At 34.3% G+C, this 13,176-nt stretch overlaps 2 protein-coding genes across 5 annotated transcripts in view; both read left to right on the forward strand.

The window, feature by feature from the left end:
* Window positions 1–13,176, forward strand: part of LOC111046811 (exocyst complex component 8) — a 35,516-nt gene that overhangs the window by 13,559 nt on the left and 8,781 nt on the right. For 2 of the 4 annotated variants that reach the window (XM_022332449.2, XM_039427182.1), the window contains exons 5-6: window positions 3,414–3,567; window positions 5,673–5,808. In XM_022332449.2, the coding sequence (XP_022188141.2) occupies window positions 3,414–3,567; window positions 5,673–5,808 (290 nt within the window). Of the gene's footprint in view, window positions 1–1,347; window positions 1,484–3,413; window positions 3,568–5,672; window positions 5,809–13,176 lie in introns of all 4 variants that reach the window. The other 2 variants (XM_039427180.1, XM_039427181.1) reach the window with 1 other exon arrangement.
* On the forward strand, window positions 7,338–9,246 carry LOC111062685. Its single transcript, XM_022350378.2, has one exon. It carries the CDS (start codon window positions 7,374–7,376, stop codon window positions 8,289–8,291), a length of 918 nt encoding a protein of 305 aa, XP_022206070.2. The 5' UTR covers window positions 7,338–7,373; the 3' UTR covers window positions 8,292–9,246.

The raw sequence follows: 13,176 nt of genomic DNA on the forward strand, positions 1-13,176 counted from the left end.
GGAATTTGGACGGAATGTTTTAAACAAAATTTTTGACTTTGCAGCTTTGTTGAGACTAGTTAGGAGGAGAACATATCAAAAGTCCCCATTCCTAACTCATGTGCTAAGAGGATGAGGGTGGTTTAAAAGATGCATTTTTCAGCGTTTTGCTTCCACGCTCATATCTTGAGAACAATGCGTTCAACCGACATAACTAACTGTTCAAAAAGCTTTAAGCTTGATAAATTCTCTACACCTTTTGTTCAGTGGAATTTTATGATATTCCCAACAGTTCCCGAGGTATTCGCTCTTGAAGGTGTATAATTATTGAAATAATAGGTTTTTATCCAATTTTTTGCTTTTTCAGGGCTTATTAACTCTCCAACAATGCATCATAAAAACTGATGCTCATCGTAGGTTGTAGGGCATTGAATTCTCTTTGAAATGATGTATTATTTCACTATTCCAAGTTTTCCTTTCATTTCTTTCATTTTTCAGCTTCAATGTAGGCGGTGAAATTTTCATTGCATAAAATGGTACCTTCAAACCACCCCCACCCCCTTAGCACCATGGGTAGGGGTGGGGAATTTTGATATGTTTACCTCCTTACTACCCTAAACAGAACTGCAGCGTCAAAATTTTCCTTCCCAATTTTTCCCTCTATAACCTTTCCTTGACTGGACTATATATATTTTGCATTAATTGATTACGGTTCAATTTGAAGAATGTAGTGACTTGTGAGACTTCATTTATTTATTTATTATATTCATTTGTAGAAAGATTGACAAACTCGACAAAATTGAATATTGGATTTGGAAAGAAACTATTAAAAATTGTGTTATTTCAAGCTAAGATTATCAATCGGAAACTCAAGTTCATTTTTCATTTGTCAATCGCTATCATTGAATCATTTTGATGAATGAACATCGCCTTAATGTGTATGATATTTTGCTGATAAAGTTCGATATGTCTTGTTTAATTTATTATTGTAAACCTGTTTGTATTTAAATAGTATTCATTTTTCATTAGGAAAATATTTGATAATGATGGTTTTCAATCGAAAGCTAGGCAAGTGTTACTCCAATTGTATATAAGTAGAGTGAATGGAAAATTTTAACTATTCAATCATCAATATTTTTGAGTATATATTGTAGACAGAATTTTAAATGTTTAATATTGAGATATCTATATTATTTTGGTATTAATGAGCGTTCATTCTAGGACCCTAATTTTCGTTCTCTTCATCGACGAAGACCAATCAATCAACCATCATATCAAATAATCATGTTATTTACGGATTTATTGGTTCAGACGTCTAGTGGACAGTTTTTTTTTATATATTTTGTTGAAAGGCTGTTTATTTTGCAGAGGGAATGGTTGGATCAATTCGAAACGGCGAAAAAGGCGCGCTTAGCTGTGGATCAGCAGAAGAGAGAGACTGTGCCCACTGCCAGCGAACAGCGATCACCAGTGAGAACTGAGTCCATTGATTCCTGCACCAATCGTGAGTTTTCATCGATATACCAGCCCCACTATTGTCCTGCGAAGATGCTAGACGAAAATGACCCATCCATGACATCTTATCTTGACGACGTACGAATTTAATTACTATCGGTTTGATGCTGTCTTTCTTCTTACTGGGAAGGCGATGAGCAACACTTATGTCTCTAGCAGTTAACTCACTTCCAATCGTTTTTGAAAGCATATTAAAAACCTCATTGACACATTCGTTATTTGTTTCTGTTATTCCGGTAACCACAATATTATCTCTACGACTGTAAGATTGTAGGTCCGCAATATCTGTTTTCAGTTTTTCATTATCACTTTTCAATTTTTCATTGTCCTTTTTAATTTTTTCATTCTCCAGCTTGATGGATGTTAAATCATTTTTGAAACTTTCAAATTCCTCCGAAATGAATTGAATCGATTTTTTAAACTCAGCGAAGTCAGTTTTGAAATCTGGCGGCAACTCCGATTGAATCAGCTGTTTAACAACTTGGCCGATCGCTTGAAGGTCAGCCTGTGAGAGAGTAGTTGTAGGCCTACTACTAGTAGAAGTGAAGGTAGACGGAGCGGCGGCACTCTGTGTTGACACCGCGACCCCCGCCTCAACCACAGTAGACAATGCCGCTTTGTCACCCGCACTGGCGCCGTCTGCACTGCTTATCTGCTTCTGCTGTTTACCCGCTACTGCCACCGACTTACACACTATACATTTCCATTTACTTCTAGTGTCATTTGACATTTTACGAAAGTTTTTTTCGTTAATAAGTTCACACACGAAATGTAAATATTTTTTACAAACACAACAAAAATAAGGTCCTGTTCCGGAACATCACTGTCACATTTTGAACACTGCATAATGATTTAAATTGATAAAAAACTGGTTAATAACACGGAGCTGTTAACAATCGATGTTACTCATTCAACTGCCAGAGGCGTACTGATATATACTTCTAATCTCAGAATGGATCTCTAACAGGTTATAGCTCTTTTATTTTTCCAAGGTATCTCGTCAATGTTACATAAATTCAACATTTTTTACATATTATAATTTGGCATATTAAGTCTTAGGCTCAACTAACACTTACGCGACTCAGGTCAAGAACTGCTTTGCGAATAAGGCTCAACTCACACTTACGCGACTCAGGCCGAGAAGAGACTCGACTCTAGTCGAGAGCATGTGCTTTCAAATGGTGACGTCGCGGAGATTAGAATCGACTGGTCTGAGTGTCACCATTTAGAAACACATGCTCTCGACTAGAGTCGAATCTCTTCTCGACCTGAGTCGTGTAAGTGTGAGTTGAGCCTTATTCTGTGTTAAAAAAAAACCTAACTCTATTAACAAGACATAGCCATCAGCATGAACATAGAACTAGAAATAGGAATAACCTAATTACCCCATACATCAGACTGCAAAAACATTCAAAAGCTATAAGTATCAACAATACTTATTATTCAATAAATTACCGAAAACAATAAAAAATTTACCACAAAAAGTTCATATCTACAGTAGCACAATGGCTCAAAAAACAGGCTTTTTATACAATTGACGAATACCCAAGTCATAACGTGAGCATCTGACTGTTTTATATTATATTTGTATAAAAATCTTCTTTTTGTGTACATGTTTAATGTTATGTTTATATGTGTTAGCGGTACGATATATTGTTAGTATATGCAATGCTATGTTTTATCTCCACATGACGTTTGTTTATAACATTTGTAATGTTCGATGACAAGAATAAAGATTATTGATTATTGATTAGAAAAACATAGTTTTTCTGATGCAATGTAAAGGCCTACACGTGGCATGGATTATTATTCGCAAAGCAGTATTTTTTCTAAATTGTTTATAACTTAGTTACTTTATATAAGTGTTAACATGTGCTATTTTAAATTTTGTATTATTTGGTTGAATAATTTGATTAAAGGAGAGGGCCAGCACGTTACAAGTTTCAAACTCAATATGAACTTGGAAGTCTGGCTGTAGTGAATGTTCGAGACCTTGGCAGCATCCGCCATGCTTTCAAACTCCTCGCCTTCCCCGATTCCAGAGTATTTCAATGCACCAATAATCAATCCAAGGTAAACACCTAATTATCCTAGAATTATATTATTTACGTTGTGTGCTAAGAGTTGTCTGTGAGTAGTAAAATTGATTAATTGGTAAATCATCAGTTTATCAAAAAACTGAAAATTGCCCCAATCGTGACGAATTATATTTTCAATTTAACAAGCATTATCAGCAATTTTATATTATTTGTGTTATCTTAAAGTCCTTTGAATGTGAAACGACTGGTACGACTATGAGTCCATGCAATGAATGCTCAAAAAAAGGGTATAGAAGGAAATGTTTTGAAGACAATTTTTGACCCCACGGCTCTGTTAAGGGTAGTAAGGAGGTAAACATATCAAAAGTCCCTACCCCTACCCCCTGCGCTAAGGGGGTGGGGGTGGTTTGAAGGTACCATTCTATGGTTTCTCGCATAAAACTAAAAAAACATGAATCTTAAGGACTTGACTATCATATAACAAATTGAAGATTACGTAATTTCCTACAATATTCATCCTACAACTTTTTTTATATCTCCTCTAGTTTTCGAGATATCTGCTCTTGAAGGTGTGACATTTTTGAAAAAAAACACGTTTACCAACAATTTTTCCTATTTTTGCTCTTATAACTTTTTAAAAATCGATGGGAAAAATTCATGTTGATTATGAGCTTATACAGCATTATATTCTCTTCAATTTGATGTATAATTTCACACTTTTACGAATTTCTCTACACCTTTTGCAGCAGCTTTAGTGTTGAGTGTGAAATCTCCATTTTTTCAACAATAGACCAATTGACAAAGGAATTTGGACGGAATGTTTTAAACAAAATTTTTGACTTTGCAGCTTTGTTGAGACTAGTTAGGAGGAGAACATATCAAAAGTCCCCAATCCTAACTCATGTGCTAAGAGGATGAGGGTGGTTTAAAAGATGCATTTTTCAGCGTTTTGCTTCCACGCTCATATCTTGAGAACAATGCGTTCAACCGACATAACTAACTGTTCAAAAAGCTTGAAGCTTGATAAATTCTCTACACCTTTTGTTCAGTGAAATTTATGATATTCCCAACAGTTCCCGAGGTATTGGCTCTTGAAGGTGTATAATTATTGAAATAATAGGCTTTTATCCAATTTTTTGCTTTTTCAGGGCTTATTAACTCTCCAACAATGCATCATAAAAACTGATGCTCATCGTAGGTTGTAGGGCATTGAATTCTCTTTGAAATGATGTATTATTTCACTATTCCAAGTTTTCCTTTCATTTTTCAGCTTCAATGTAGGCGGTGAAATTTTCATTGCATAAAATGGTACCTTCAAACCACCCCCACCCCCTTAGACAAGGGGTAGGGGTGGGGAATTTTGATATGTTTACCACCTTACTACCCTAAACAGAACTGCAGCGTCAAAATTTTCCTTCCCAATTTTTCCCTCTATAACCTTTCCTTGACTGGACTATATATATTTTGCATTAATTGATTACGGTTCAATTTGAAGAATGTAGTGACTTGTGAGACTTCATTTATTTATTTATTATATTCATTTGTAGAAAGATTGACAAACTCGACAAAATTGAATATTGGATTTGGAAAGAAACTATTAAAAATTGTGTTATTTCAAGCTAAGATTATCAATCGGAAACTCAAGTTCATTTTTCATTTGTCAATCGCTATCATTGAATCATTTTGATGAATGAACATCGCCTTAATGTGTATGATATTTTGCTGATAAAGTTCGATATGTCTTGTTTAATTTATTATTGTAAACCTGTTTGTATTTAAATAGTATTCATTTTTCATTAGGAAAATCTTTGATAATGATGGTTTTCAATCGAAAGCTAGGCAAGTGTTACTCCAATTGTATATAAGTAGACTGAATGGAAAATTTTAACTATTCAATCATCAATATTTTTGAGTATATATTGTAGACAGAATTTAAAATGTTTAATATTGAGATATCTATATTATTTTGGTATTAATGAGCGTTCATTCTAGGACCCTAATTTTCGTTCTCTTCATCGACGAAGACCAATCAATCAACCATCATTTATCAAATAAATATGTTATTTACGGATTTATTGGTTCAGACGTCTAGTGGACAGTTTTTTTATATATTTTGTTGAAAGGCTGTTTATTTTGCAGAGGGAATGGTTGGATCAATTCGAAACGGCGAAAAAGGCGCGCTTAGCTGTGGATCAGCAGAAGAGAGAGACTGTGCCCACTGCCAGCGAACAGCGATCACCAATGAGAACTGAGTCCATTGATTCCTGCACCAATCGTGAGTTTTCATCGATTTAATCAATATCTCCAGTCACTGAATGCTTGAGATTCCCATTCAAATGCCTAAATTAATCATTGATATCATGTCGATTGGCTTGATTCGCTTATTTCTTTCGACTATTCTTGGTTTTGAAAGCATAAATTTGGTTTTAAAATTCTACTCAAATTCATGAAGATACAAGTCAATGAATATTCATTGCTAGCCTATTCAATAAGTACTCAAGTTTATTCAAGTTTATTCATTCATCTCTTGTACAACATAGAAAATCAAATTGACAATGTACATACAAAAATTATTACAAGAAATAGAATGTGGAGCTCACAAGACTTACGTCCGTTCGTGAGCTTCAAAAAGAAATAGATTACAAAAAATTTATAAACAAAGTGGCATAAAATAATATGAAATAAAGTAGGATTAAAAAGTAGGAGATAAAAAATACATACAAAAAAAGTAGTAAATAATGGAATTGAAAAGCAGGTAGAAGAATCTTCAAAGTGGAGTTATACATTTTAAACATCGCTAGGCTAGACAGCACAACAGGAACGCAAATGAGAAAAGCATAAAGCTGTTTTAGAGTACGGTAAGCTCGAATGATAATATTGGGCTAGAAAAACTTAGGGCTCTGATATAGTGGAGAAAGCAGTGAGAACGATCCAAATCACAAAAATACTATCTTATGTTACCAGAGAAGTCAGTGGATGCTTTGATCCAATTTATGGTTTCAATCTTTAGTTTATTTGGTGGAGAATTTGCAAACAAGGTTTGGGGAATTATATTCACAAGCTTATCACACCTATAAGGAAATTGCATCCTACAAACACTAAGATTTGTTTCAGTCATGTCAGAAGATCTAAAAACTCGACGTGTATGGTATGGAGTATACCGGATATTAAATAAATTTTTATTTTTTACCACGTATAATGCTAGGTTTTTTAAATAGAGCTGTTTGATTGATAGTATTTTGCTTTCCTCGAAAAGTGTTCTGGTCGGGTAGAGCCGCGGATTGTTAAGTGCAATTTTTATTATATGTTTTTGTATGTTGAAAACCTTACCAATGTGTCGTTCAGCTGCGCCTCCCCAGACTCTTATCCCGTATTGCAGAACAGATTGAGCATAAGCGAAATAGGTCATTTTGGCAAGCTGTGGTAGTTTCAAGAGGATAATTCTATAAAATTTTTGTATAAGATATTTGGCTTTATGACATAATGACTGAATATGAGTATCCCATCTTAGATGTTGGTCAATCATTACTCCCAGGTATTTAACAGACTTCGAGTTCTCCAGTGAAGGGCAGTCACAGCCTGAACCTAGTCCGTTACAGCTATTCTTGTGACTTTTCAAAATTATTTGATTCAATGGTTGAGTTGCAGTATTTTGTGTAAAAGTAATAAAGGAAGACTTTTTATAATTTAAGGTTAGAGTATGATTGTCAAGCCAAGCTTTGACCTCCGAAAAACCCTTCTCAGCTGAAGTGCGTGTTCTCTCTTTTTGCGTGCGGAATATTGTATAACTCTGTTTTAAAAATAATTTGTGAACTTATTTAAAATAATAATTCGTGTGAAATGTCGTGTGGTATGTGCAATAAGTCGGTGAGAGGTGCAAACAACTCTGAAGTGAAGTGCATAGACTGTAACAATCAGTTCCATGGAAACTGCGTGAGTATGAAAGTAGAGGAAATCAAATTTCTAATTGAAAGTGGTAAATCGTGGAGATGTGATGGATGCACCAGAAACAAGAGACTCAGCATGTCTATGGATACGCCAATCAAAGAGGGACAAATCACCTTGGAGAAGTTAGCGCAAATGCTCACTAATGTGTCAGAGAACATTAAAAGTGTGGAGAAGAGCTTAGGAGATTCTATACAATCGTGTCACGAATCTGTCGGTGATGTACTCGAGAAAGTGAAAAAACAAGAAAGTCAACTCAAGGTGTGCCTGGATAAAATTGAGACACAATCTACCGAAATAATAGCACTAAAAAAGGAAAATGAAGAACTGCGTCGTGCCATCTCTGATATTCAGCAATATACAAGATCGAACTGTCTGGAGCTCCATAATTTCCCTCAGGAGGAAAATGAGGATCTGCTTGGTGTTGTGAAATCTGTTAGCAAAGCTTTGGGACATACAATAACCGACCTGCAAATAGACAATTGTCACCGTCTTCCAACTCGTGAAAAAGATAAAGTGCCACCAATTATAATAAAACTGACTAGAAGGATCGATAAGGAGGAGCTGTTAAAGCGAAGGAGGGTGATGAGGAACTTTTCAACGCGACACATGGACCTACCAACAGACATCCCGCTGTACCTCAACGAGAGTCTGTCGCCGGAGAACAGGAAGGTGCTAGCGCTGGCGAGAGCAGCCAAGAAAGAAAAGGACTACAAGTATCTCTGGATTAGGAACGGAAAAATTTTGATGCGAAAATCTGAGGGTCAACCGGTAATCTCATTGAGTTCAGTAAGTGATATAAGCAAACTATAATGATTACAAATGTACTAGTTTATTTAATAAAAGTTTACTAATTTTTGAAAAATCCACGAAAGTTAAAAATAAATGACCGACCTTAATGAACTATTCTGTTTAGTACAAAACATAAGAAGCTTAAGAGAAAACTTTGACCTTTTTTTAATTGAGCTTGAAAGTTATGCAAAAAAACCGCAGTGTATAATTTTAACAGAGATTTGGATATATAGTGATGAGTCTGAACTTTACCCAATAGATGGATACAATTGTTTTACAAATTGCAATGACAATTATAGAGCAGGTGGAGTAGCGGTTTATGTGAATAAAGAAATAACAGCAATAGCCGATAAGATAGTTCTAATCTCTGTAGATGCCTTAAAAGTTGACTTTATTTTTGGTAATGTCGAAATAAGCCTTATCGCTGTGTATAGATTTCACAATATACCTGTAGATGAGTTCTTCAAAGAGATAAAAACTGTATTAGATAAGTTAGATAATGATAATTCTATCATAACAGGTGACATAAATATTGATCTGCTTGATAGTAATCGAGTATCAGATGAATACCAATTCATTATGTCAAGTTATGGGTTTACATCTTATGTTAACGAACCGACTAGAGTAACCAACATATCAACTTCATGCATCGATCACTTATGGTTTAGATACGTAACAACAAGGAATTCTTTCAATCCCTCCACAATTATAAAGAATTTACTAATCACTGATCATTATGCTATAGAGTTTTATTTTGAGAAAATGATTAAGAAGCGAATAAATCATTCACCCAATACTAATCACAATGAAAAGCAGAAAAAAATAAACGTTGAAATTCTCGCCAATAAATTAAATAAAATTAACTGGAAATGTGTCCTCGATCTTTCAGACGTAGATTTAGCTCTGGATAAATTTCTAGAAATTTTCAGTGAGTGTTTGGAAATAGCATGTACAGGAGAAAGTAATAAAAGGAAAATATTTAACCACCACATAAACCATGGCTCACTCCCTACTTGCTAAACCGAATAACAGTTAAAAATCGCTTATACAAAAAACCACAAAACAACCATATAACATACAGGGATAAACTCAAGAAAGAAATACAGGAATCCAAAAATAAATATTTTCGCGAGACTCTAAACAATTTGAGGGGAAACTCTAAGGAGACTTGGAAAGTAGTGAATACGCTATTAGGAGAAAATAACAGGAGAGAGCCAGTTAAAAAAATGAGAGCAACAAATGGAGAGACTCTCCTAAACGAGAATCTAATTGCAAATGAGCTTAATAATCACTTTATCAGTATATACAGCGCTAAGAATACAAAAAAGCTAAATATCAACGATTATAACAGTTATAAAATGCTTTTTGACAAACCAATTCACCATTACCATTCAATGTTTTTCACACCAATAACTAATTTAGAGATAGAAGGAATTGTACTCTCAATGAAATCCAGAAAATCTCCAGGCTATGATAATATAAGAATTGAGCTAATTAAAAATGTAATAAAATCGATCTCTAGCACCCTTGCTCACATATATAACCTCAGTTTGGAGACTGGTGTGTATCCAAAAAAATGCAATTGTAGTACCAATTTTCAAATCTGGGGATAAAGAAAATCCAAACAACTACCGACCTATCGCTCTTCTCTCAGTATTTGCAAAAATCCTAGAGAAAGTTGTCAGGATAAGATTAGTAAGCTTTCTAACCAAACACAGTTTTTTCAGCAAAAATCAATTCGGGTTTCAAAAAGGACTAAGTACAGAGGACGCCATGCTTAAATTTATCTCTGAAATATATAATGGAATAAACAATAATAAGAAATGTGCCGGCCTCTATTTGGATATCCGAAAAGCGTATGATACTGTGAATCACGATATATTGTTGGGAAAATTGCAAGACTCAGGAGTTAGAGGTGTATGTAATAATTGGTTTAAAAGCTTTCTAAGTAATAGGTCACAACAGGTAAGGATTGGGGATTCGCTAAGCGAGCTAAAACTTATAGATACAGGGGTAGGTCTGCCTCAGGGGTCCGGTCTATCAGCTGAGCTGTTCCTTGTGTATGTTAATGATCTTTGTAACGGCAACTTTGAGGGATCTGTCACAGCCTTTGCCGACGACACAGCACTGAGTTACAGTGCAGATGATAGGGGTCAGTTGGCTCAGATGATTAGTGAAGATTTGAAGAAATTGAATTTATGGCTGCAGGTGAACGCCCTAGAACTGAATGCCAGTAAATCCCACATAATTGTCCACAAGCTGAGGCCTGAAGGAAATGATTTAATGAATATATCATTTCATTCAAATGAATGTGATAGTCCAATAAACTGCACATGTGAAAAGATTTCAGAAGCACCCCAATCTAGGTATTATAATTGATTCCAAGCTTACTTGGAACCAACAAATAATTAAATTGAAGAGGGAACTTACGTGTGTATGCAGAAAATTTTACTATATAAGAAATTTATGCCCCGAATATGTCATGGAATCGCTGTACTATGCACTCGTAAACAGTAGACTACAATATGGAATAGCGGTATGGGGAGGAGCTTATTTTAATAACATTAAACCTCTTGTCACCGGGCAAAAATACATATTGAGGACCATAGACAAAAAACCAAGATTATTTAGCTCTTTGCCAATTTTCAGAAAATGGGGATTTCTACCACTAAGGTATCTGTATTTCTTCAAAGTATTGTCAATTTTCTTTTTTAGAAGTGGACAAGTGAACGTTGCTAACCGCGAATATTATCTCCGATCCGCAAGTAATTTAACCAGACCAAGACCACACAAAGAAATCTTTAAACGTTTTTATTTATTTATAGCCCCAAAAGTATACAATGAAATTCCAATTAGCATAAGGCAGCAAAAAAATCCGAGAAGTTTCAAGTTTTTTCTGAAGAATTGGTTATTGGAAAAGCAGGATGTTGAAGTGTGGTTTAGAGATCTCAGATAAAAACTTAATAATATTGCAATAGAAGTATAGTTACAGGTCATTTAAAGAAATCTATTCAATGTGTGAAATATTCAAATCTAAGCTTAGTAGGTATTTGTTTCTGTTTGTGATGTAAATAGATATTATTATTCAAGGTAAAACAACCCAAGTTGGAGAGTGTAGATATAAGTGATTAAGTGCCCTAAGATTGCTCTAGAATAGATAGATGGCAAGGGATACGTTAAGTTGAATTTTTCACCTTATGATGAATGGATGTAAGTAGAAGAGTAATTATATTGTTTGTTTTTAAATAGAGAAGACAAGTTTTGTTGATTCTAGTACCTAACAGTTTTCTTCGCGACAGGGATGTAGTAATTATTATTTATAGGTTTATAATTTTTCTAAATGACTAAAACTATTTGCTGGTAACTCCCATAAAGGAATCCTCGGGAGTACCTAATTTCTCTGATAAGGAAGCAATTGTATGATTATTTTGTTATATAATTTCATTGAAAATTGAAATGTTTCTTCATACTGTTATGTTATATGTTTTCATTTGAAATTGTAATTGTGATTTTTCTTTTTTACGAGAAATAAATTATTATTATTATTATTATTATTATTATTATTATTATTAGTTCTAGCTGCCTCCCAAGTTTGACCAGAAAAAATTAGAGTAGTGTCATCGGCAAAAGAAATTGCTTGACCATTTTTCAAGTGCAGGTTCAAGAGGTCATTTATGTATATTATGAATAAGATTGGAGAAAGAACAGTTCCTTGTGGCAAACCATAGTCGAGCATATATTCAGTACTGGATTTATTCCCATTTGATAATATCTGTGATCGCCCTCTCAGGTAACTTGAGAAAAGATTTAAGGGTAATCCTCGAATTCCAATACGGTTAAGTTTTTCCAAAAGTTTTGAATGTGGAATAGTATCAAATGCTTTGGTGAGGTCCATAAATATTGCAATAGATTTCTTTCTTCTACTAAAATTTTCAGTTAAAGTTTTACTAGTAACGAGATAGCATCCTCTGTATTTTTGCCTTCTTGAAAACCAAATTGGCTGGGATGAATAAAATCTTTCAATCTCAAATATTGTGTAAGACGCTTTTTTATATTTTTTCCATAACCTTTGAAATACCGCTGAGCAAGCTTATCGGACGATAATTAGTCGGATTTTTAGCATCACCAGATTTATACAAAGGTACAATCTTGGCTACTTTGAATTCATCTGGGAAGAACCTTCTTCAAAGCATCTGTTAATTATGATATTTACAGGTTTAGCAATGCTGTGAGCTATGTTTTTTAAACAACTGTTACTTATGTTATTTACGCCTGGTGCTGAATTGATTTCAGTGTTTTTATCGTTTGAATAATCTCTGATTCATTTGTCGGGAATAGGAAAAAAGAGTTATGGAAATCAATTTGTGAGTTGTTAGAATTATGATGACTGATTTGAGGTTGTATATTGGTTACATTTTCGTTGTTTAGCTTTTCTGCCAACTTCCTACCAATAGATGAAAAATGTTTGTTCAGGACTTCAGGATCAATATCATTATTCAAGCTCTCTTCTTGATATCAAGTATCTCGTTTATTGTGTTCCATGTTTTCCTAGCATTACCCCTACTTTGATCCAATTTATTTCTATAGTAATTGATTTTGGTTTCCTTCATAATTTGTTTAAAGTATTCCTATAGCGAGTATAGAGTTCTTTTAGCTCATTGTTATTAGCTTGTTTCAGTAGTTTTTTGTGCATTTTGTTCCTAGTCTGTATAGCTCTAATTAATCCTTGGGTGATCCAGTTTTTAATGGTCTGTTTCTGTGTGATACCTTGATTTGAGTGGTTGCATTTTCTATGTGGGTAATAAGTGTTTGTTCAAAAGATTGTACGAGGGTTTGAATGTCGTTGTTATCCATCACACCAGTCCAGGACTCATTTTCGAGGCATTGTAATAATTTGTTGTAATCT

The sequence above is a fragment of the Nilaparvata lugens genome, chromosome 4, assembly GCF_014356525.2.
Source record: "Nilaparvata lugens isolate BPH chromosome 4, ASM1435652v1, whole genome shotgun sequence".
In the NCBI taxonomy this organism is placed as follows: domain Eukaryota; kingdom Metazoa; phylum Arthropoda; class Insecta; order Hemiptera; family Delphacidae; genus Nilaparvata; species Nilaparvata lugens.

Excerpts from the sequence above, each read along its gene's own strand:
- LOC111062685 (XM_022350378.2), top strand. The coding sequence starts at position 7,374 with ATGTCGTGTGGTATGTGCAATAAGTCGGTGAGAGGTGCAAACAACTCT.